At 42.6% G+C, this 26752-nt stretch overlaps 1 protein-coding gene across 3 annotated transcripts in view; it reads right to left on the bottom strand.

The window, feature by feature from the left end:
• The window catches only part of lrrc75a (leucine rich repeat containing 75A), a 112497-nt gene that overhangs the window by 81971 nt on the left and 3774 nt on the right, over positions 1 to 26752 (bottom strand). For all 3 annotated transcript variants that reach the window (XM_068316748.1, XM_068316749.1, XM_068316747.1), the window contains one exon: positions 11097 to 11225. In XM_068316748.1, coding sequence (XP_068172849.1) covers positions 11097 to 11225 — 129 coding nt within the window. The remainder of the gene's footprint in view (positions 1 to 11096; positions 11226 to 26752) is intronic.

Genomic DNA, 26752 nt, shown 5'->3' with positions numbered 1-26752 from the left:
CTTTGCCCTCTTGATCTTCCTCACCACCAGAGTCTCCCTTCACACCACCATCCTATGCAGTTTGGCTACACTATCACCTACCACCACTTTGCAGTCACTGATCTCCTTCACGTTACACCGTCTACACAAGATGTAGTCTACCTGTGTGCTCCTACCTCCACTCCTATAGGTCACCCTATGTTCTTGCCTCTTCTGGAAGAAAGTATTCACTCCAGCCATTTCCATCCTTTTTTCCATTCCTCTCCTGGATATCAAACCTGCCCATCACCTCCTTATCACCTCTGTTTCCTGCACCAACATGACCATTGAAGTCTGCTCCAATGACAACTCTCTCACTTCTCGGTATGCTCTGCATTACTTCATCAAAGTCCAACTAGAATTTCTCCTTCTCCTCCAGCTCACATCCTACCTGTGGAGCATACCCACTAACAACATTGAACTGGCCAAAAAAGCCCAACAGTGCCTCTACTTCCTCCGCAAACTGAGGAGAGCGAGAGCCCAACACCCCATCATGCTCACCTTCTACAGAGGCACCATTGAGAGCGTCTTAACCAGCTGCACCACTATGTGGTACGGCGCCTGCACCGTTTCCTGCCATAAGACCATACAGAACATCGTGAGAGCAGCTGAAAAGATCACTGGTGCCTCTCTCCCTTCCCTCACAGACGTTTTTTAATTTTCAATTAAAAAACGTTTTGGCAAAATTTTAAATAAAAAAAAAGACCCAAAATGCACTTGGCTTTCTCCTAGCTACGTGCTAGCTTGTTGTGATAGCAACAACAATAATATGCCGAAATGCATAGCTGGTTGAAAACGGGCAGTCTGTCTGGTATTAAATCTGGGAGAAATGAAAGAGAACAGGATACAATGGCCACAACAGAGCTGTGCAGTCTACCAGGCTGAAGAAATCGAGCAGGAAAAAGAGAGTGATGATGACGAGACAGGGGAAATTGAAAATGAGGAGCACAGAACACAGAAAACTCACCCAGACACTTCATCGGGAGAAGGGGGTAAAGAACACAATGGGACTCGTACTCAAAAGAGAAAACATGATGACTCGTATCTGGGTCTGGGGTTTACATGGACTGGTGATGTTGCCTACCCAAAGCCACAGTGTGTGGTGTGCGGTGAAGTTCTGTCCAACAGTAGTCTTAAGCCCTCATATCTACGCCGCCACCTCAACACCAAGCATCTGTGTATAAGTCAGAAACCCCTTTCATTTTTCAGAGCTAAATTGGAGGAACTGAAAAACAGCGAAAAACAACTATTCATGCGGTGGATCTTCAAAAAGTGCACTACAGGATTCTTATCTTGCCAGCTAAAAAAGAGTAGCAAAAAAAGGGCTCCCTCACACAATTGTAGAAGATGTATGCTTGCCAGTTGCAAAGGATATGGTCCAATGCATGATTGGAGGGAAAGAGGCAAAATTCTTGGACACGATCCCGGTGTCCAACAATACTGTGTCACGCCGCATCGATTCAATGTCCGAAAACATCCTCACAACACTCGTCAGTCATGTGAATAAAGGCGAGTTTTATTCACTTCAGGTAGACGAGTCCACAGATGTGGCAAATCTGGCGAATCTGTTGGTTTACATTCGCTACATCTTTGAAGGCACAGTGAAGGAGGATTTTTTGTTTTGTCGGCCACTTGCTACCCGAGCAACAGAGAGGAAATCTTCAAATTAATTGATGATTTTATGAGGTCCCATGAAATTGACTGGACGCGCTCGTGGGACTATGCACGGATGGAGCAAAGGTGATGACAGGGAAGCACACAGGGCTGATAGCTCACATCAGGAAAGTATGTCCATCTATTCACTGGTTACACTGCAGTATTCACAGGGAGTCCCTCGCAGCCAAAAACATGCCAGGGGATCTACTTTCCACCCTCAATGATACAGTGACACTGGTGAACTTCATTAAAGCGTGTCCGCTAAATTCAAGGCTGTTCACACTACTTTGCAATGAAATGGGCAGTGAACACAGAGCATTGCTTTTGCACACTGAAGTGCGTTGGTTGTCACAAGGAAAAGTGTTGACAAGGCTCTTTGAACTGCAACATGAACTTCAGCAATTTTTTGAAGACAACCCCTTTCATCTGGCCTCCAATCTGCATGATGAGGATTTTCTGCAGAAGCACGCCTCTCTGGCTGACATATTTTCAGTTCTGAATGAACTGAATTTGAGTCTTCAGGGGGTTAGTGTCACCCTGTTCAACACCCAGGACAAGACTGACGCTGTGATAAAAAAGCTACGTTTCTGGGTGAGCTGTGTGAGTAGAAACATAGTCTTGTGTTTCCCCACACTTCATGCGTTTTTGGCTGCAAAACGACCTTGTCATGAGTGATCATGTAAAAACAATCATAACTGAACACCTCAACCACCTTGCCGAGCAGCTGCGGAAATATTTCCCACCCATGGATGAATCTCATGCGTGGATTCGCAACCCCTATGAAGTGTCCCTCCCTGTCCCACAGCTGTCACTTCAGCAGCAAGAACAACTGATTGACGTGACATCTGACTTAGCACTGCAGCTGCATTTCAAGCGAAAGCCACTGATAGACTTCTGGACCGAGGTAATGACAGCATACCCGGGACTGGCAAAGCAAGCCTTGAGAGTTTTGATGCCTTTTGCAACAACAATCTTTGCGAGGCAGGATTTTCCGCTCTCACGGCAGTGAAAACAAAATATCGCCAAAGACTGAATGCTGTCGAAAGGGATCTGTGCATTAAACTGTCCTCCATTGAGCCAAACTTCACAGAGCTTTGTGCAGAGATGCAGGGCCATCCTTCACATTAATGTTGGTAAGTATTTTACAATCCATTGCACGTTTTAATTTTAATAAAACAACACAGAAAAAAAATAACGTGGCACACTACCAGGTCAATAACGCTCTCTTTCTCTCTCCCTCTCTCCTCCACTCCAGCTCTCTTTCCCTCTCTGTGGATCGGGCCGCCAGTACTACAGCAATTGCCCCCCCCACCCCCCTGGAAAATTTTTTGTTCCCTTGACAAAAAATGTTGAACTTGGGCCCATGTTATTTTGATTCTTTGTGGCGGAGTAGCATATTTGTTACGTATACATAGCATATTTGGCGCTGTTGACCTACAGGGTGCCGGTGGAAATTGGATTACTGTTGGTCGAAGAAGGAGAGGAGGAAAGTGCGTTCGCTCGAAGAAAGAGAAGAGGAACACCAAGAGTATAGGACTAAGAGTAGGGACGTTGAATGTTGGAACTATGACAGGAAAAGGTAGAGAGTTGGTTGACATGATGCAGAGAAGGAAGGTAGACATACTGTGTGTACAGGAGACCAGGTGGAAAGGTAGCAAGGCTAGAAGTTTAGGAGCAGGGTTCAAGTTGTTCTATCATGGTATAGATGGGAAGAGAAATGGAGTAGGAGTTATCTTGAAGGAGGAGTTTGTTAGGAATGTCCTGGAGGTAAAAAGAGTATCGGATAGAGTGATGAGTCTGAAGCTAGAAATAGAAGGTGTGATGTTCAATGTTGTTAGCGGGTATGCTCCACAGGTAGGATGTGAGCTGGAGGAGAAGGAGAAATTCTGGTCGGACTTTGATGAAGTGATGCAGAGCATGCCTAGAAGTGAGAGAGCTGTCATTGGAGCAGACTTCAATGGACATGTTGGTGCAGGAAACAGAGGTGATGAGGATGTGATGGGCAGGTTTGGTATCCAGGAGAGGAACACAGAAGGACAGATGATAGTTGACTTTGCAAAAAGGATGGAAATGGCTGTAGTGAATACTTTCTTCCAGAAGAGGCAGGAACATAGAGTGACCTATAAGAGTGGCGGTAGGAGCACACAGGTAGACTACATCTTGTGTAGACGGTCTAACCTGAAGGAGATCAGTGACTGTAAAGTAGTGGTAGGTGAGAGTGTAGCCAAACAGCATAGGATGGTGGTGTGTAGGATGACCCTGGTGGTGAGGAAGATCAAGAGGGCAAAGGCAGAGCAGAGGACGAAATGGTGGAAGCTGAAAAAGGAAGAGTGTTGCATGACTTTTAGGAAGGAGTTAAGACAGGCTCTGGGTGTTCAGGAGGTGCTTCCAGATGACTGGACAACTACAGCTAATGTGATCAGGGAGACAGGTAAGAGAGTACTTGGTGTGTCATCTGGAAGGAAAGTAGATAAGGAGACTTGGTGGTAGAATGAGGAGGTACAGGAGTGCATACAGAGAAAGAGGTTAGCTAAGAAGAAGTGGGACACTGAGAGGACTGAGGAGAGTAGACAGGAGTACAGGGAGATGCAGCGTAAGGTGAAGGTAGAGGTAGCAAAGGCCAAACAAGAAGCTTATGATGACTTGTATGCTAGGTTGGACAGTAGGGAGGGAGAGACTGATCTATACCGGTTGGCAAGACAGAGAGACAGAGATGGGAAGGACGTGCAGCAGGTTAGGGTGATTAAGGATAGGGATGGAAGTCTATTGACAGGTGCCAGTAGTGTGATGGGAAGATGGAAAGAGTACTTTGAAGAGTTGATGAACGTGGAAAATTAGAGAGAACAAAGACTAGAAGAGGTGACTGTTGTGGACCAGGATGTAGCAAAGATTAGTCAGGATGAAGTGAGGAGGGCATTGAAGAGGATGAAGAGTGGAAAGGCAGTTGGTCCTGATGATATACCTGTAGAGGTATGGAAGTGTCTAGGAGAGGTGGCAGTAGAGTTTCTGACTGGGTTGTTCAACAGGATCTTAGATAGTGAGAAGATGCCTGAGGAATGGAGGAGAAGTGTGCTGGTGCCCATTTTTAAGAACAAGGGAGATGTGCAGAGTTGTGGCAACTACAGAGGAATAAAGCTGATGAGCCATACAATGAAGTTATGGGAGAGAGTAGTGGAAGCTAGACTAAGGGCAGAAGTGAGCATTTGTGAGCAGCAGTATGGTTTCATGCCAAAAAAGAGTACTACAGATGCAGTATTTGCTCTGAGGATGTTGATAGAGAAGTACAGAGAAGGCCAGAGGGAGCTGCATTGTGTTTTTGTAGATCTGGAGAAAGCTTATGACAGGGTGCCCAGAGAGGAACTGTGGTATTGTATGAGGAAGTCTGGAGTGGCAGAGAAGTATGTTAGAGCAGTGCAGGACATGTATGAGGACTGTAAGACAGTGGTGAGGTGTGCTGTAGGTGTGACAGAGGAGTTCAAGGTGGAGGTGGGACTGCATCAGGGATCAGCTCTGAGCCCCTTCTTGTTCGCTATGGTGATGGACAGGCTGACAGACGAGGTTAGACAGGAATCACCATGGACTATGATGTTTGCAGATGACATTGTGATCTGTAGTGAGAGCAGGGAACAGGTGGAGGAGAAGCTAGAGAGGTGGAGGTTTGTCCTGGAAAGGAGAGGAATGAAGGTTAGCCGCAGTAAGACAGAGTACATGTGTGTGAATGAGAGGGACCCAAGTGGAAGAGTGAGGTTACAGGGAGAAGAGATCAAGAAGGTGGAGGATTTTAAGTACTTAGGCTCAACAGTCCAGAGCAATGGAGAGTGTGGAAAAGAGGTGAAGAAGCGTGTACAGGCAGGATGGTACGGGTGGAGGAAAGTGTCAGGTGTGATCTGTGATAGAAGAGTTTCAGCTAAAATGAAAGGAAAGGTGTACAAAACTGTGGTGAGACCAGCGATGTTGTTTGGTCTAGAGACAGTGTCACTGAAGAAAAGACAGGAGACAGAGCTGGAGGTAGCAGAGATGAAGATGCTGAGGTTCTCTTTGGGAGTGACCAGGAAGGATAGGATCAGGAATGAGTACATCAGAGGGACAGCACATGTTAGAGGTTTTGGAGATAAAGTCAGAGAGTCCAGACTGAGATGGTTTGGACATGTCCAGAGGAGAGATAGTGAATATATTGGTAGAAGGATGCTGAGTTTTGAACTGCCAGGCAGGAGGCCTAGAGGAAGACCAAAGAGGAGGTTTATGGATGTAATGAGGGAAGACATGAAGATAGTTGGTGTGAGAGAAGAGGATTCAAAGGACAGGGCTAGATGGAGGAAATTGATTCGCTGTGGCGACCCCTGAAGGGAAAAGCCGAAAGGAAAAGAAGAAGAAGAAGACACCATAAACTGCACTGTATACTGTTTACCATAAATAAAGAGGGGTAGAAATAGACACTGTTTTAATTTTAATAAAAGACATCCTATCAAACTTTGAACACGAATGCGCTACGGAGGAAGCATCCTGGGCATTCAAGTTCACTTGGCTCCCAAGTGAGTCGCGTTCAGGTAAGCTCGTCTTCTTTAGGTTTACACCATAAACTGCACTGTATACCGTTTACCATAAATAAAAAAGGGTAGAAATAGACACTGTTTTATTTTAATAAAAGATATCCTATCGAACTTTGAACACGAATGCGCTACAGAGGAAGCATCCTGGGCATTCAAGTTCACTCGGCTCCCAAGTGAGTCGCGTTCAGGTACGCTGGGCTTCTTTCGGTTTGGTCGAGAGCCGAATTTTGGTCGAGTTCAGAGACGTAAAATTCTCGGATTTTCTGGTCGAGAACAGAAGCTTTGGAAAACTGAGGTTTGACTGTACATACTTTAGAATTGAAATACAGGTTCTGACATGAAGGGCAATTTTTGAGATGAAAAGGTTCACTAGTGTTGACAAACACCTAACTGTCCTTTGTCTCAATTCTACGGACAGTTACAATTCTTTGAGGTTGTGGTCCTGCCTTTAAAGCTACTCCTGTGATGATGGCTCTCAGTCTGCCATTGTGTTGTTTCCAACAGCAGCAGGCAGCTGTTTCCTCCTACACAACACAAAACAACAAACTAGCATTCTGCTGATGGTTCACAGCTAAAGAAACGTGCTACTCTTCTGAGTGGTTTAGAATAGAGATAAAATGACAAATAACCAAAAATAATTCAAGGAAATACAAATAATTCTGCAGAGATACAGATTCATTTTACAGAACGGGCAGTCATACGGAATAAGCTTTAAATGGACATAAATGGTTGTCACACCATATTGCAGCCAGTACAGTATTTTCTGCACTATAAGCCTTACTGGATTATAAGACGCACCTTTAATGAATTGCTTATATTATAATTCATTTCATATATGAGGCGCACCGGATTATAAGGCGCATATAATAAAAACAAAATAGATTTAAAAAACTAGTGGCTGTAGTTGCGATATCCGTCCATTAGATAGAGCATTCATGACTGTGTGTACCTTTAATCAACTGTGAATGGCCCCTATTGTTATGTCAATGAGGCCATTCTGAGCCTCATCAAGGAAACCCGATCACTAGATCACTTTGCCATCTTAGGCCCCGTCCACACAATGCTGGAACTTTTTGAAAACGCAACTTTTTTGTTGCGTTTACGCCTTCCGTCCACACGACAACGCAGATATCCGGAAGGAAAACGCATCTTTTTGAAAACACTGGCTAGGTGGATTTTTTTAAAACGCTGGGTCTGTGTTGTCGTGTGGACGGTGTATCCGCAACTTTTTAAAAACATTGACGTCTTGCCTGCGACGAAAACCGCTTGACATCATATTTATGGGCCCGTGTGTACAAACTTGATGGATGTACGAACCTTGTTGACAGCAGCATTCTTAAAGGGGTTTTGTGACAACAAAACACGGAGGATTCCTATTGGATAAAATTTGACTCAATACTGCCACCACATGGTTTGGCATGCTTATAGCCGTCTTCGAAAACGCACTGATACGCTTATGTGTAGACGGAGATTTTTTTGAAAACGCTGTCGTGTGGACGCATCGTGCAAAAATGCATCATTTTCGATGCATTTTCAAAAAGTTCCGTTTTCAAAAAAATCCGTCATCGTGTGGACGGGGCCTTAGAAAGAAGTCAACACGCATGGATTTTTTCCTTAACTGCTGAGATTTACTCATAAAAGTACTACAAAATACTGTAGTACAAAATTATCTGAAAACATAGTCAAATTAGATTTTATTTCTATAGCTCTCAGTGACGTGTGGTGGGGTTCATGGAGGTAAGAGCCAGACAAAGTGGCATATTCGCAAAATCTGGCAAAATACAGCATATTAAAAAACCTGACATTAACAACTAGTTAAATTCACTATGGTTGGACCACTCAGTGTGAACAGGGCGGATCATTTCCTGATCTGAAGTTCGAAGCAGATATTTAAGCTCCGACGTTCGTCTTCGTTTATTAAATATTTTTTCGATCGATCGATAGTCCAGTCGGAGGTGACGTGCAGCTATTTGCTGCTGCACTGTCTGTCCTCAACAATTTTTAACCAGTTTTTAATGTCAGGCTGCTACTTTACTGGCAAATGCGACGTTGTTTTACCCATAGAACTGACTTTAACGTCGGTGTCTCACTGCCGTGAATCTCACAGCACATCGCTGCCAGACAGCTCCCCCCAGTAAAATGTTGTTTCAGGTATCAACTACATTTGCAAATCAATTGCATTACACCAGACACCTTTGTCTAGCAGTGATTCAGCTCTTAAAATTTCAGAAAAGGCTGGAAGTTCAGTTTTGAGGGTCTTTCAGTCATCTTTATGCGAGTTTCTCCGTGTGTTTCCGCAGACTAATAGAACGGACCATCAATAGATACCAGATTACAGCACTGACACTCAACAATAGCATTTTTTAGACCAATCAAGTTTAAAGTGGGTTATTTTCGGCGCCACGGTAGTTGGGAAATACTGAAATAAGTCAATCAGTCAAACTTTATTAATAGAATTGCAGAAAATTCCCTATGTTTTGCTATGTTATCATATCCAGGCACCGGTGCTCTCCGCAGGCTGCTCTGCCGACAGACAGCAGGTCAGTGAGAGCTGGCACTTCAGCGACGCCCCTTGACTACCTTTGTTAGGGGGCGTATTATGGCCACAGTGTCTTATGAGGGTGTTCTCTTGTGGCGTAGTGCAACATGACTGCTGGCCAGACTGCCGGCTTTTTTTCAGCGATCTTGTTTTTAACCAATATTAATATTAATCCACATATGATGCGCATCGGATTATAAGGCGCACTGCGGGTTTATGAGAAAATTATAGGCTTTTAGGTGTGCCTTATAGTGTGGAAAATACTGTAAGTGGTTTTGCTAAACTGAAGGTTGTCATCAGCACAAAAATAAAAAGATGTCAAATTCATCCATTTTATATTAACATTTTATCAAAGCCTATTAAATCTCAAATATTTTTAAGGAGACAAAAGAAACGTGATACAAGATGGACTGATGAGAACGGGGACCTAACACTTCCCTGTCTTGCTGCTCTTCTCACACTCATTTATTTCACTCTTGTTCTCAGCTGCTTCCTTTTCACAACACCCTCATGTCCAATTTCCTCTGTAGCTTCAGCATTTATGACGCGACTCCCACATCAACAGCAAGCATTTTTCAGCTCTCACAATGTATTCTGGGACTGCTCTGGGTTATTTTTATGGAAATATGGACTCTTAATACATTTTGTTAACGGTGTACAAAACTGTGGTGAGACCAGCGCTGTTGTTTGACCCAAAGACAGTGTCACTGAGGAAAAGACAGGAGACAGAGCTGGAGGTAGCAGAGATGAAGATGCTGAGGTTCTCTTTGGGAGTGACCAGGATGGGTAGGATCAGGAATGAGTACATCAGAGGGACAGCACATGCTAGAGGTTTTGGGGATAAAGTCAAAGAGACCAGACTGAGATGGTTTGGACATGTCCAGAGGAGAGATAGTGAATATATTGGAAGAATATATTGAACTGCCAGGCAGGAGGCCTAGAGGAAGACCAAATTGGAGGTTTATTGATGTAGTGAAAGAGGACATGAAGGTAGTTAGTGTGAGAGAAGAGGATGCAGAAGACAGGGTTACAGGGAGGCAACGGATTCGCTGTGGCAACCCCTGAAGGGAAAAGCCAAAAGGAGAAGAATAATAAATTTTTTTAACAAAGGTATTAATTTATAAATTCACTTTTAAGTTGAGTGATTTTGTGACAATCAACAAAAGCTAAAAACATGGCCAATTTAGTTACATTTAATTCTATTTAATCAGGATCCATTTTTAGGGTGGTGGCTCGACCATAACCATTGCCTACTTACGCCATTTTCTCACATAACATTAATGCTATTAAGTGAATAATCTTGATTGCAATTTCACCAAGAAAATACATTAAATCAACTTCTGATCAAGAAATGTTTGTGATAAGTAAACTGCATTTTCAATTAGGAGACAATGATTCCAAAGAATCCCCCTGTTGTTGAAAGACACAAGTAGGTTGTAGAATAAAAACAATATGAGACATGAAACTGGTGAACTCAAAAGAATGAAAATGTATTTTAATAGACAAAAATTGATCAAAGAAAAGATGCTCACAGGGACAAAACAAAAATTCTCAATAAGGATCAAGAACTCTCAAACTTGAATCAAACCTGAAAACATGAAAACCTGTCGAGGACGATTAATTAGATCATAACAAAGTTCACAGATAAAATTAGTCTTCATAAGTGTGTCTCTTCACCTTTTTATTTGGCAGTTGAGTTTGTAGTTGAGGTCAGACAGCTTTTTATGAAGTCAAGGTCAGGAGAAGAGTGCTGAACACACATCTCACACATGAGAACACTTTATCATTTCAGACATTTGCAGGATTTAACCAGAGATGATATGGTGGCTGTTTGCCGATTAGATTGATTTGTTTTAGATTTATTTTACAGTTAACAGATTAGAAGAGACGCCAAGATTAAAATAAGCCTTTTAACACAGCACTGGAATAACAGTCACCATGTTTCACAATGTTCACCACGCCTTTTAATTCCTATCTCCTCCTTTACTTAATCCATTATTCATTTCGCTGCTATAATGCTTCCTTTCTCTTTCTATCTCAGAGACAATCTGGACAACATGAATTAATATAAGAAGCGGAATTTCCCTCAAGAACAAAAACCACCACACAACCTCTTGAAGCGCCTCTATAATCTAATAGTATCAGACAGAATGTGTAATGAGGATGTACAAAATGTGTGAAAAGCAACATTAAGTCTTCACATGAGATCATCTTTTGTGGTGTGTGTGTGTGTGTGTGTGTGTGTGTGTGTGTGTGTGTGTGTGTGTGTGTGTGTGTGTGTGTGTGTGTGTGTGTGTGTGTGTGTTGTGTGTGTGTGTGTGTGTGTGTCCTACCGTCTTTGGGCAATGGACATATCGTGCCAGGCTGATAATCAGGTCATGTGTTATAGGGTCAACCAGGTTTCTGAAGCTGGCATAACGGTACAATACGTCATCCAGAGATGTGGACTCCATGCCCAGGTCCTACAAGTACACACACACACATACACACACAAAGACATTAAAATTAAATTAGACTATCATACTTTCTTGTGCAATTGTACATACAGTACTAATATAGGAAGCAGTGAAGGCAGTCATTTCATCCACTCCATATCAAAGACCAGTCAGTACACAAGAACATCTTTAAGACACATACAGTGATCACAGCAGCAGGATGGATGCCCCTCAGACAGTGAGGAATGAAGATGAAGAATCCCAATTTCTCACACAGAAGATAAACGTCTGGTTCAATTTCTGTTCCAAACATCGTGGCTTTCACTACTAATAATTACATTTCTTTGGTATCAGGACTACAATTATTAACACTTCCGTACCACAGTATTTTAGTACTTCCACCACACAGCTCTTACCAGAACAATTTTAACTATAACTGATCATCACTAACCATCCCCAGCTGCCACTGTTGTCAGGCAGTATACGTGGGGAGTCGCCATGCAGAGGTAGGGATGAGAAGACCATCTGAAATTATATCTAGACAATGGTGAATGTTAGGGCCTGTAACCACTATGATGAACTTACAGAATCTGGACATTTTTATTTTATGATTCACATCGTTATCAGCATATTTTTCTTGATGCCCTATTTTTTGTTTCCAGTGTGCTGTTTTTTTGTGAAACCACCCTGAAGACCTAACAAGCTTCCATGTAAATCCCCTCTGTTGTTGAAAAAAAAGTGGTGTTGATCGTCTTACTTATTATCCAATCAGGTTTTGCGTTTGTCATATTGGGTAGGTTCATTTTCGGGATGGAGACTTTTAGCTTGTATGTTCCTCGTCATTTTTTAAATTTTTTAAAAAAAATGTATATACTGTTAAACCCCCGAAGGGAAATTAAGAATGCACACTCTAGTTTTTTGTTAGTCTTATCAGTCACATGCATATTAGTGTGTACAGGCCCCTGTAATTCACACAACCACACACAAGGGGGCCTGTAGGCATGGAAGGGAGGTAGAGTGGCGGGCAGCCCCTTTTGTGAGCAGCTTGTGAAGGGGGACGGCGCCTCGCTCAAGGGCGCCTCGCTCAAGGGCGCCTCGCTCAAGAGCGCCTCGCTCAAAGGCACCTCGGCAGTGCTCCGGAAGTGAGCTGACACCTCCCACTGTCAACTCACCTCCGGGTGTCATTTTTTGGCGGGAGCGGGAATCGAACCGCCGATCACAGAACATTGGACGACCCGCTTTTTTACCAGTATTTGAAGAATAAGCAGGGGGCAGGTTGTTAAGCATTCATTCATTTGCTGGAGGTGGAGGCACCCTGAAATCAATGATGGACTGTGACATCATATCTGTGAACATTTCCTTACCAAAATATTCACACTTTCACTATTTTGAGGCACAGTTTCATTTACAGTATACAATATGTTTTCTGGGCCTGGGGAGGTGGGGGGGGGGGTCCACATAGCTACAGGGAGATTAAGTAAACTCAGCAATAAGTTCCAGGCCCCGAAGAGTATTTGTCTTCCCAACATGTCATCCTCTTACAAGTGTTTCGATCCTTACTTTCTATAGACTGCCATTACGTGTTATGTGTTTCTGTTGTGTGCCATGTCCATTATTTATATCATTATACAATTGATCATTACTCTGTTCTGTGATGTCTATTGTGTCCTGCCATATTGTCAAAGGGAAATTTCTCTTAGGCAATACATCTATGGGAGGGCAGCACTGCAGGACTCAGTATAAAATTCCCAACATAGAGCGGATCATGTCACCAGTCTTCGGTGTTTTCACCACTGCAGACACAGAACTGCTCTTCTTCACCTGGTGTCATATCCCCATGTTATAGAGTTTGTTTGAAGATTGCTCAGCCAGATTCTTTGTTCAGATGGAATTACCTGTTTTACCTTCTTTTTTGTCTGTATCCTCCTGTGGACTTTTAATTTTTAGCTGTATCACTTTAACCTGTTCATTTTTAATGAAATCCATGAACAGTATCAGCACTCATACGTGTGTTTTGGATTCCTATCTCTTAAACCGTAATACAATGTATATTTTATGTTGCGGGCAAAGATAAAAAGATGCATACACATTCATGCAATGAACACATTAACATCTGTAGTGCTTAAGTGCAAGGCACATATTGAAAGGCTTTTGCATGCTGCTTGAAAGTCACTGACTTATTCAGCGTTGAATTGAAGATGTGTGCAATGCTTCCTGGTGTCTGACTGTCTGCTTGCTGGCAAAGTAAACTCAAAACGTGGCTCATATTGGTTCTCTTGAAGCAGGTGGTGCATCAATGTGTTGGTAGAGCTTCATGAATGAACAGCAGTTCTTTTAAATATTTGAAAGTCCACTGAATGACAATGCAATAAATACACAGACAAGGGAGAAGATTATCTTGGAATAGTAAAAAATATTTTGAGAAATCTCCGAAAATGACTGCCGTTTTTTCTGAGCAGTGTTGACATTTGTTTAACACTAATCCATCATGTTCCATAAGCATCTGAAATATGTATTTTGTCTGAGAACAAAATTAGAAGTCTAAAAGCATCATCAGCAGACCTTCTATTGCACTTCAAATTCATGCACCATATGTAGCTTCTCAAAGAACTTTACGAAGTGATAAATATCATGCAAGGTGTTACCCTAATGTGATTAATTAAATAAATAGACAAATCCAGGATCAGTGTCACCCGTTCCACTAGTCACACCTCTCCACAAAATCCCACTGAAATCTGGTCAAAGCTTTTTGATTAATCCTACTTAAAAACACTCAGACACGCACAAAAAGGACAAAAAAACTAATTGTCAGTACTGCCTATTCATTTCTAACATGACATCTGCACACTGCAGTTATTTTTAACTTGACACAACACATTTAACATTTTAACAACATGGTATTTAGACTCCTCTCCAAGGAACAATCTCGTTATGGTGGTGGAGAGGTTTGTGTGCCCTAAGGATCCTGGGAGCTATGTTGTCAAGAGACCTGTACTCCTGGTAGGGTCACCCAAGGCAAACAGGTCTCAGGTGAAAGGCCAGATACAGAATTGATCCAAGATCAAGAAGATCCAATAAAAACACAAGAAGGGAAACAAGTGACCCTGTCCGGACGAAGCCCGGGGCCCACGTCAGAAGTCAAGCCTGGACAGAGGGCCCGTCAGCGAGCATCTGGTGGCCGGGTCTGCCACGGGGCCTGGTAGGGGCTCAGCCCGAAAAGGCAATGTGGATTCTTCCCACCCCTGTGGACCCACCATCTGCAGGGCAGATATCGACGGGGTCGGGTGCGCTGCCATATGGGTGGCAATGACGACAGGGGGTCACGACGGACCAGACCCGGGCGGCAAAAGCTGGCTTTGTGGACGTGGAATGTCAACTCACTGGCAGGGAACGAGCCGGAGCTTGTGTTGGAGGTGGAGCGTTACCAGTTGGATCTGGTGGGGCTTACCTCCATGCATGGCCTCGGTCCTGGATCCAAACTCCTGGATAGGGGATAGACCTAGTCTTTCTCTGGAGTTGCGTCAGGTGTGAGGTGCAGGGCGGGTGTGGGGATACTCACAAGCCCCCGGCTGAGCGTCGATGTGTTGGAGTTTACCCCAGTGGATGAGAGGGTCGCCTCCCTATGCCTTAAGGGAGTGGGAGGGAAAACTCTGTTTGTTATTTGTGCGTATGCACCAAATAGCAGGTCAGGGTATTCAGCCTTCTTGGGGTCCCTAAATGAGGTCCTTGACGGGATCCCTGTAGGGGACTCCAATGTGCTCCTGGGGGACTTCAGTGCACACATCGATTGCAGTCGATTTAGTGCACTGTTGTCACAAAGAGGGAACTAAGTCAAGAGGCAAAGCTCTCTATACATGTATACCGTTCAATCTTCGTTTCTACCCTCACCCAATGTCATGAGTAATGGGTCATGACCGAAAAAACGAGATTGTGGATACAAGTGGCGAAAATGGGCTTTCTCAGACAAATAGCTAGTCTCTCCCTTCGAGATAGAGTGAGAAACACTGCTATTCGCAAGGGGCACAGAATAGAGCCGCTACTCCTTCACATGGAAAGGAGTCAGCTGAGTTGGTTTGGGCACCTGGTGTGGATGCCCACCGGGTGCCTTCCTAGGGAGGTGTTCCTGGCACGTCTCGGGGCAGACCCAGAACCAGGAGGAGGGATTATATCTCAACACTAGCCTGGGAACGCCTTGAGATCCCTAACTCAGAGCTGGTGGATGTGGCCAGGGAAAGGGAAGTTTGGGGCTCTCTGTTGAAACAGCTGCCCTCGCAACCCGACTACACATAAGCGGTGGAAGATGGATGGTATTTAGATCATATCATATCACATATCAACTGTACGTAGTGTACACTGAGTATATACATTAAGATGACAGATACTCTGTGCTCTGAAAATACACAATGTGTCTGGAGGCTTACAGTGCCTGTTGATATACTGTTGTGCTGTCGGGTTGTTTACAGACAGCTCAGAGCAGTTAAGTGGGAACAGGGCATGTATTTGGAAAGGGAGAGAGATAAAGAGAGGGGCTGTAGAACGAGCGTCTCTGCAGAAAGGAATGAGTCACTGAGGTTTCCATGCTGCCTATTGTTTTGCGCAGGCGTGAACAATGACAGGCGCTTGGACTGAATGGCACACATGTGAATCAGCAACATTTATAGCAGAGGCGCAGACGCAGCAGACCTATGATTAGCTCACCGACAGTTGTATGTTTGATGTGTTCTGTTGGTGACCAGGACACAAAGAGTTGCCTCGACACGTGACTTGCATTGTCTCTGACATTAATTGTCTGTGTGTGTGTGTGTGTGTGTGTGTGTGTGTGTGTGTGTGTGTGTGTGTGTGTGTGTGTGTCTGTAAGTAATACACACAACATTCTGGTGCGCATTTGGCCAATCACACATGATTTATTCGCAACAGAGACGGTAGCATGAAATCAATTATTTGATTTGCTCTTTTGGTCTTTCATAGTTTTCTAAATTATGAATGCAGGCTTGTTTTTTTTTGTTGTACTGAGTGAGATGACTTTAGAAGACATGAGGTGATGTAGTGATTAATGAGGTATTCATTATTTTAGGATGTGCTAGTGTCGCTGAAAATAACATTGAATTTTTAAAAATCCTGATTTTCAATATATTAATATTTCAGAGTTGTTTTCTAGACTAGAAGTCGATCTCTTTGATGTGTTACTAAATGACCACTGATGGGCCTTGACAAACATATTCACGAAATGATGATGATCAAGCATTATAACATGGAGCCTGTAATTCTGAACACTGGGTTTCTAGCTATTAGTAGTAAACGTACGTTGTTAACTAATGTTACACGTAATCAGAGCCACGACAAACACAATTACATGACTTGAAATTATGTAAGCCATCTCAGAAAATTTACAAAAGATTTCCAAGTTAATTAAGGACCAATGTGTTCATTTATTCTTTTTTTGTTTTTACGAAAAATGCAGGAAACACAACACAGCATGTTAATACAACATTTCTTATAAATCCCTGACCCAGGAAAATAGTAAATGTGGGTTTGTTCAGAAGGTCAGCACAAGATCAAAAATTGTGGACCACACTGAAAATATAGCCCACAAAAAACGCCCACCACAAGGCATACATTATTAACACTGGCTCTCGTAAAATAAACACACCAAAGCCAAGCATATTGTTCTTCCTCATGCACTAAGAAGCTTATATGTTCACTGTGGACCATTTCACCTCCACTGAGGAATACAAGTCGCTATTTTTATTCTGTCACACTAAAGGAGCTTTTAGGATTAGTTATTTGTTGGTGTGTAACAAATATGATGGACTGATTTCAACAAAATGCACATTCAGATTCTCCTTCAAAGTTTCAGAGTGTTATTTATCATCCCTTTGAAATAATAATCAAAATTTAATATGTTTCTTTCATAATTGTTTATAGCCATGACTAATTTCCCGTCAGTGGTGCTTGTATTAGTAACAGCAGTAGTGAGCATTCATTAGTTTCTTAGGTGCTGGTGTGTCAGTGAAAGTCTTGAGGTCTACATGCTCCATCACTGTGTGAACAATCGTGTAAAAGGTTATCACTTGTGATAAGCAGGTGGCGCATTCCATTGTAGTCTCTGCATGTGAAAGGCCCTCTGACTAGCAGTACTGCAGTGATTTTCATTATCATTCAGGATAAATATTAGAATTAGAAGATTAGAATAGCTCACATACTGTACATATACATTACTACTCATAAAACATAAATAAGCTAAGTGTAATCATTGGCCAGAGTAGTGGTTTCACAGATTAAAATAAATACAGTATTTTCCGCACTATAAGGCGCACTGGACTATAGGCGCAACCTCAATAATTTGTTTTATAATTTATTTCATATATAAGGCGCACCGGATTACAAGGTGCACACAATAAAAAATAAAATTTATTTGATAAACTGCATCGGCTGTAGTTGCGCAATCCGTCCACTAGCCGCGCTGCTCAGGCAGTCATGATTGCATTCATGCCTTCCTAACTATTGTTATGTCAATAAGCCATTCTGAGTCTCATCAAGGAAACCTGATCACTTGATCACTTTGCCATCTTAGAAAGAAATCAACCCACATATTAAAAAACCTGACATTAAAAACTTGTTAAATTCATTACGAGTGCAGTCAGTGCGAACAGAGCAGATTATTTCCTGACCTGAAGTTCGAAGCAGATATTTAAGCTCTGAAGTTCGTCTTTGTTTATTAATTAAATATTGTTTCGATCGATCAGTAGTCCAGTCGGAGGTGAGGTGCAGCTATTTGCTGCTGTGTGTCCTAAACAATTTTTAAACTAGTTTTTAATGTCAGGCTGATAATTTACTGGCAAATATGACGCTGTTTTACTCCTAGAACTGACTTTAACGTCGGTGTCTCACCGCCATGAATCTCACAGCACGTCGCTGCAGACAGAATACACAGGCCTGAATGCGCCCCTCCGCCGCCCGCCTAGAGCTATCAACTACATTTGTAAATCAATTGCAGCACACCCGTTGGCACCTTTGTCTAGCAGTGACTCTGCTCTTGAAATTTCAGAAAAGTCTAGAAGTTCAGCTTTGAGGGTCTTTCATTCACCTTTATGCCAGTTTCTCCGTGTGTTTCCACAGACTAGTAGAATGGACCGTCACTAGATTCCAGATGACAGCACAATGGCATTTTTAAGACCAATTAAGTTTAAAGTGGGTTATTTCCGACACCAAATAGTTACGAAACACTGAGATCAGTCAGTCAGTCAAACTTTATTAATAGAATTGTTGAAAGTTCCTTATGTTGTGCTACGTAATCACCGGTGCTCCTACAGTCTGCTCTACCGTCTGAGAGCAGCTCAGTCAGAGCCGGGACTTCAGTGATGCCCCTTGACTACCCTTGTTAGGGAGCGTGGGCCCGAGTGCCTTGTGAGGGTGCTCCTCTAGTGGCGGAGTGCGGCATGACTGGCGGCCAGACTGCTGGCTTTTTTTCAGCGATCATGTTTTAACCAATATTAATATGAATATTAATCCATATATAAAACGCACCGGATTATAAAGCGCACTACGGGTTTATGAGAAACTTTTAGGCTTTTAGGTGTGCCTTATAGTGCGGAAAATACGGTAGTTTATGATTAATTAATAAATTATTGCAAACACAAGTTCAAAACAATCTTTTGAATGTAAAAAGGATCATAATACAGAAGCCAATTTTACATTAAAACTTCTTACGATTAAAAACATGTAGCTTTCAGTAATTTATAAAATTGATCAAATTTTGTCAGACAAAAATTAGTAACATTGTAATGACGTCACTCCTCTTCTTTTCCTTTTGGCTTTTCCCTTCAGGGGTCGCCACAGCGAATCAATTGCCTCCATCTAATCCTGTCTTTTGCATCCTTTTCTCTCATACCAACTAATAATAATAATAATAATAATAATAATAATAATAATAATAATACATTTAATTTATATTGCACTTTACATTATAAAAATCTCAAAAGTGCTACAAAAACAAAGAGAGCATAAAACCTATGGTGAAGTAAACTAATAAAAACAGCACAACCCAACAATAAGCTATATATAAAAGACTAAGGAAAGGCCTTTTTAAAAAGGTGAGTCTAAGTCTTTAAAAGAATCCACAGTCTGTGGCACTCTCAGATGGTCAGGGAGAGCATTCCATAGACTGGGAGCAGCCGAGCAGAAGGCTAGATCACCCACGCTGTGCAACTTGGTTCTGGGGACCTTGAGGAGGTTGGCTGTGCTGGAGCGGTGCGTGAGGTGGTCTGGGGGACGAGGAGTTCCTTTAGGTAGGCTGGAGCGTTACCGTGTACGCACTGGTGGGTGAGGAGGGAAATTTTATATTTGATCCTGAGTTCCACAGGGAGCCAGTGCAGTGATTCCAGGATGGGGGTGATGTGGTCATATTTCCGCACCCTCATCAGGATCCTAGCAGCGCTGTTCTGTATGTATTGGAGTTTGTGAATGCTCTTACTAGGAATCCCAATGAGGAGCGCATTACAATAATCCCGCCTGGAGGAGACAAAGGGGTGTACCAGTTTTTCAGCATTGGACAGAGAGAGTGTGGGGCGGAGCTTGGCAATGTTCCTAAGGTGGTAGAAGGAGGTCTTACACAGATGTTTGATGTGGGTGTCATATGTCAAGTGGGGGTCCATTCTCACGCCCAGGTTGGTGACTGCTGTGGAGAGTGGAATGACCTGACCAGCAAAGGTGATAGAGGTTATGGGGGATGGTCGTACTTGGTGTGGAGTACCGACAAGTATGGCTTCGGTTTTGGAGCTGTTGAGAAGAAGGAAATTGTGGTTCATCCACGCCTTAGTCTCCTCCAGACAGGCTGACAGTGCAGCTGGTGATGAAGACGATGACAGGGCTGTAGGAGACGTTGACTCCGTCCTTATGTAGAGCTGCGTGTCGTCGGCATAGCAGTGAAATGACACGTCGTGCCTGCTGATGACACGGCCGAGGGGGAGCATGTATACTTTAATGTCCTCCCTCATTACATCCATAAACCTCCTCTTTGGTCTTCCTCTAGGCCTCCTGCCTGGCAGTTCAAAACTCAGCATCCTTCTACCAATATATTCACTATCTCTCCTCTGGACATGTCCAAACCATCTCAGTCTGGCCTCTCTGACTTTATCTCCAAAACCTCTAACATGTGCTGTCCCTCTGATGTACTCATTCCTGATCCTATCCTTCCTGGTCACTCCCAGAGAGAACCTCAGCATCTTCCTCTCTGCTACCTCCAGCTCTGTCTCCTGTCTTTTCCTCAGTGACACTGTCTCTAAGTCAAACAACATCGCTGGTCTCACCACAGTTTTGTACACCTTTCCTTTCATTTTAGCTGAAACTCTTCTATCACACATCACACCTGACACTTTCCTCCACCCGTTCCATCCTGCCTGTACATGCTTGTAATGAAGTCACTAATCAATCAAAATATGGTAAAATATTGGGATGGCTCAGGTCCACTCACCACTAAACAGCCAGCACAAGTAACAAAGAGAGCTGTGACATGTTGCATTCACACAATATCAATAGGATGCTCCATCCATCCATCCATCCATCCATCCATCCATCCATCCATCCATCCATTCACTGTCCACTCCCCTTGATATTTACAATCTGAGTAAAAAGAAAGGTTTCTAATAATAATACTCGCATGCTTTTACGTATTATCCTGGATGGTTCTCCTTCCAGTCATTAACATCTTGTTAGGCGGTAGAGAGGGTCATCCTATGATTCAAGATCGGCAGTTTGATTCCCGCTCCCGCCCAGAAACGCCCGGAGTGTGAGCTGACAGTGGGAGGTATCAGCTCACCTCCGGAGCACTGCCGAGGCGCCCTCGGGCAAGGCACCGCCCCCTTTACACATTGGTCATGAGGGGCGCACCATGAAGGAGCTGCCCGCCACTATACCTCCCCTTGCATGCTTACAGGCCCCCTTGTGTGTGTATGCATGTGCTACAGGGGCCTATACTCACTAATATGCGGGGCTCGAAATTGCACCCATTTTGGTCGCATATGCGCCCAAATTTTTATCAGTGCGACTATTAAATATATTTGGGAGCACCGATGCGACTAGGGAAAAAAATCTGGTGCGCCTTTTTTTGTGAGATCGCGCAACTGCGGTCCTGCCAGGAAACAATGAGAGCGCAACTGCGGCTGCTGTTCTGGGTGAGGGAGAGAGGCGCGCGGAACGGAGATGGATGGAGCCGTCTCTATCGCTCCGTCACTGCCTTGCTTTTGGGTAGGTGCTCCTTAAGTCTTTGCTGGTGCTACTAACTTCTAAATTTGGGAGCACCAGTGCTACCAAGAAAAAAAGTTAATTTGAGCTCTGCTAATATGTATATATGCGTTTGAACCACTAACTAGAGTGTGCTTTCTTAATTTCCCTTCGGGGATCAAATCAGTATATAAAATTAAAATTGAATTAAAATTATAGCTGTACAAGTGGGCCAAAGCCATCAGCACGTCCTTAGATGGCTGTGATCTTTCAATCTGCAGGTCTCCTCTGTGCACCTTTTACCACACTGTGGTGACTAGTGCCCTTTTCTTTTGTGTAGTGTTCTGGTGGGGAGGCTGACAAGAACAGTATTAACAAACTGTTCCACTACAGGAACTTAACTAGACACAGTTCAACAGGTGGCAGGGGGGAGAATCCTCTCTGAACCAAAGATAATCATGGACAATCCCACCCACCCACTTCATGCTCTGGTGGTCTTCTGGTAGAGTTCCTTCAGCCAACTAATCCCTCCAAAGTGAAGGACTGAACGCTGCACAAACTACTGATAACAGCTATCCAACTTTTTACTCCACTGGATGACGTTTAATGCTGTGACAGTTGCTTCAGGGCTGCACTGTTATCCTTTTTTATTACACATAAGTAGATATAGCTGCAACTACTTGTGCATGTTGAGTATAATATATGCAAGAAAGCTGCTCCTGTGTCACTTTATCTATGGTGATGCTAATGCTCCTTCAAATGTGGCCCAAAACTGGTTTTCCAATCCTGCAAAGGATCCATCCTTTGATTCCTTTGTCACCGCAGCTGAGAATCAGTGTCTTCCGTTCCTTAAGAACGGTCTTCAAAAAGGTCTTCCAAAAAAAAAAATCAAACCCAGTCCCTTTTTATGTGAGCCCCCTTAGGATCCTCAGCCTCAGCTCCAGTAGTGTGCAGAACATTCTTCTCATTTAACTGTTGCCAAGAAAATTACTTGCATAAAAACTGAAAAACAAATATTTTCCTTCATTAAATATATTCTTGTGTTTTATTAATTAATGCATTTCATTTTGATGGAACTGCTAGCAGCCTTGCCATTTGGCATCAATATTTCTATTCAGATGTGGTTGTCACCCACTGCCATGCAAAGCATGACATAAGCGCAGCAACAGTCTGCATTTCAACCAACCTCCAACAGATCCATTATTTTGCAGAGCACGTTGAGATAGGCATTTGGCCCTATAAATAATATAGCTGTGATGTCATACTACAATAATGGCATACAAAAACAGGAACAAGGTGGCTTGCACATTCACTATTCATTAAATGTGTAGCCAAAGAAAAGACGAAGCACCACGTTGAGACAGCAGCCTTTGAAAGATGTAAGAAAAGGGGAAAAGTACGAAGTGTGCAAAGGTGGAGGGAACTACAGGAGTTTTTTTCGCCCATGTATCAAATATAAATAAGTATATTTTTGGCATCCACGAATTTTGCTGTACTTTACAATTAACTCAAATGTTTGTCTTTATTTATAATAAAATAACAAAATCCACTTGCATCAAAATCAATCGTAAAAACTAACATTGGTAAAAGTCATGTATGATATCAAATAACTATCAACATCAGATTTAAATATTAATGACGACCACGGAAATAAACAATTTCTAATTACATGACAAAAACTTATCAGGGCTTGCGGTAGCCATTCGCCACTTCGCCATAGGCGAAGTAAATTCCAGATTGGCTACAAGGTTTTTAGACTGTGTAGCCACAGTGGCGTTCTTATTTTTACAGAAAAAAGGCTAAAACTTAAAAACTTTGTCGCTCGCTAGCGGCGCTCTCTATTTCCGCTAGCGGGCGGCGCTAGTGCCGCTATTTCTGCATGCAAATGGAATTTAGCCGAAGCATGCCGATGGAAATAGCCGAAGTGATCTGAACGCTCCTGATCATTAAATATGCACTCGGGTCATGACCTCCTCTCGTCCAATGAAAAACAAAATATTATTTATTTTACTAGCTGAACCCGGAAATTGTGTACAACAAGGCGAGGACGATCGATCAAAAGAATCCAGTGTTTTATAGTAGAGTTTGTGTTAAAGTCCTCATTAATAAACAAATGGTGAATGTTGAGAGGGGGGTAGGAGTGGTGACAGACCGATCAGAAGGTAAATGAAAGATATTATCAATACTTGTTTGTAGTCTTAAGACTTTTGTTCCCTATGACCGCCAGGAATAAGCAGTGATGTATTTAAATATGTATTCACCTCGCTTGCTATTTTTCAGGCCTTTTTAAATTGAAATGAAAAATCATGTTGTTGAATTAATAAATAAACTATGGTATACCAATGGTGTTGGTGGTGGTCAAAGTTAAAATGTCTTCTAGTCTAAGTAAAACTTACAAGTACACATTGAGTAATATTTTGTATGACTATCTTCACATTGTGAATGCAAGTTAATTGTTGAATCTCACATTCATACCTGCATAAAGTAGGACAGAAATAAAGATAATTTTTGTAAGTAAACTGAACAGAAGATTTTGTCCTCAGAATGCACCAGAATGCAGGAAAACAACCCCATTTTCTAAAACATTACCCGGGGGAGGCCCCCCACGCCCCCCTGCAACGAGCGTCAGTCGTCCGCGCACTGTGCCACTGTCTTGGACACAGAATGTGGTTTATTTGTGACTTGCTAAATTCTTTTACACTGAGCCACAGTGGCTTAGTCATACTACCTCCTAGTGCAAGCCCAGCTTCTTACATAAGAACAACTTAACAATCATCTGCTGCTGTTTACAGCAAGCTACAGACAGTTAAGCGACCTACTGTGGCTGGATGTCAAGGTTTAGATATTGGTGGTTTTAGTTTAGTGAAGGGGAAGTGGCAAGGAGAAGCTTTGGTTTCCAGTTAATTGAAGGGTGTGATAAGGATGATGCTCTCCCCATTAGCTCTTAACAGAGCTCCTGCTTGATTAATTAATGTCTATTTACTCTGAGGTCTCTGGCCTTCACTAGGTTTTCCGGCCAACCAGTCAAGAGTGACTTGATGTTTCACAAACATTCTTTGTTCTTTGTTTCTGCTCCTTTTCTTTCTTGCTTGCTTTCTTTCCATCTTTCATTATGGTGTCTCATTTTATGTGTATGTAATCCCTCACCACCTCTCAATCTCTCTCTCTCTGTAGCAGATTAACACTCCTCATGGTGTTCTTTTTTATCCTCTGAATTCTTTATACTTAATAATTGTCTTTATCCAATTCCTTGTGTGATCTGTCCATTATGTGATATTCTTTCAGAGCACAAATTCTCATGAATATGAAATGAAACAAATGGTAGTCTCCCAGGAACTTTCATAATCATTTCCACAGATGAATTGTTGTTTTTGTCGTTCTACATTTGGGGGTGGGAGGTGAGATGGGATTAAACCCAGAAGGATACAAAACATGTAACAAATCACTCACTTTCAGCTTCAATCAATCAGCTTTTATTTGAATAGCGCTTAATCATATCAACAGACATTTCTAAGCACTTTTATAGACAGAGAAACCTAACAGAGCCCACCAGAGCAAGAATACGCACAGCGACAGGAAAAACGTCCTCATTGAGGAAGAAACTTCGGGCAATACGCTGGAGAGCAGCCATCCGCTTTGACTGATTGGGTGGAGAACATACAATGGCAATAGGGACAGGGCAAGGGAATAAAAGAGAGACAGAGACTGACAGATATTCCAGATAGAGTTACTGTATTAAGGTTAGAGTTTGGGATTTTGATCCAGCCGCTGAGGTGGGGACAGAAATGTCAAGGTGCGTTCACTGATTCCTGGATTGTTGTCTTCTATACTTGCTCCCCATCATCTAGTTGTTTATATGAAAAGCACTACCACAGATGCATGGATGAATGCATAATGGCAGTGGAGGAAGGACCAAAGGAGGACCCCAGCCGATGAATAAATGAGGGGTGATACTGGTTGCAGTAGAGAAGCAGTTCCACAGTGGACAAGTTTCACCTTTAGGCACCTTTAGGCATGTTCTTATGTGGCATTTCTCACAACTATGAGAAGTGCCTCCAGTGGGGCTCAAAAATTTACATCAGGTAACTTGGGTATACAAGGTTGAGAGTTTTTTTACGGCACCTTACTGCAGCACTTCCCTCTCTGGCTCACAATAGGAAATTCTAATAAAGACTGACAATTTAGTTCCCAGAGAGGACTTGTGACGATCACATGCACACATTAAATATATATAAAAGATTTTGCTGCAAGACTAAAATAAGCATTGATCTCATAAAAGGTTGACCCCCTTTTATGGGGTTAAACTATGAGAATACATGCAGACAAAAAAAAGGAGTTTTTTTACTGGATAAGTACCCGTTATCTGTAAATATCAATCTCAAAGATATGCGTGTGAATGCATTCGTAAGATAGAATGTCACTTGATGCTAACCTTTGCAAAAGATGTTAAATAAAATGTATGAAAGAGGAGTCAATGAATGACTCAAAGTCCATTACATCAATTATTAGTTCACAATATCCTTTATAAATGTTCATTCTGAAAAACAAGTACAATCAACCAATGCCTCACCTTTCCATTAGGTTGATTGTAAATCTGTGGTTTCTAGGTAGCTCTGACAATCAGACAGTTTAAAGCAGTGGTGGGCAAACTTTTGACTAGTGGGTCACACAGAGTTCTAAAATATGACAGGCTCGCCAGCTGAGGAGCAGATGGATGGATGGATAGTTTACATAAGTTTGGCAGGCCGGATTATGAAGCCTAACATGGCCCGTTGGCCAGTTAGCCCATGCCTGGTTTGAACTATAGCCTCTGTGGTGACGGTAAAACATCTTTGCAATGTTACCTTAGCATCTGAAAAAAATTAAATAATAATTGCATCCTTAATATACTGATATCAGATCTGTATTCATGATCAGCCAATACTTAAATGTTGGGTATCGTAATCAATATCATGAAACCAAAGAATATTTCTAATTATCCTGGTGTGCATCATGATTGTGGATTTTCCCTTTCCTCTAATTCCCAACACCCTGAACAGCCGCAAGGACAAATCCTTCAGAGGTCAGAAGAGCTTGGCCTCAACCCATTGCTCACTGGATGGATCAAAGCTACACCACATGGACTGCTTACACTGTACCTACACCCTCCCTTCCCTAGTCATAGCTACAACCCAAGCAGTACCACTCAGTGCATAAATAACATAATTATATTATATACCAAGTGATGCACAAAAATGCATACACAGATAACACATATTGTATTTATGGTATCAAGTCTCAGGGGAAATTAGTCAACTATGCGCCAAACAAAGGCTTTACTGTTCCCCACAAAA

Source organism: Antennarius striatus, chromosome 6, assembly GCF_040054535.1.
Source record: "Antennarius striatus isolate MH-2024 chromosome 6, ASM4005453v1, whole genome shotgun sequence".
NCBI lineage: Eukaryota > Metazoa > Chordata > Actinopteri > Lophiiformes > Antennariidae > Antennarius > Antennarius striatus.
This window is presented reverse-complemented; position numbering and strand designations above follow the sequence as displayed.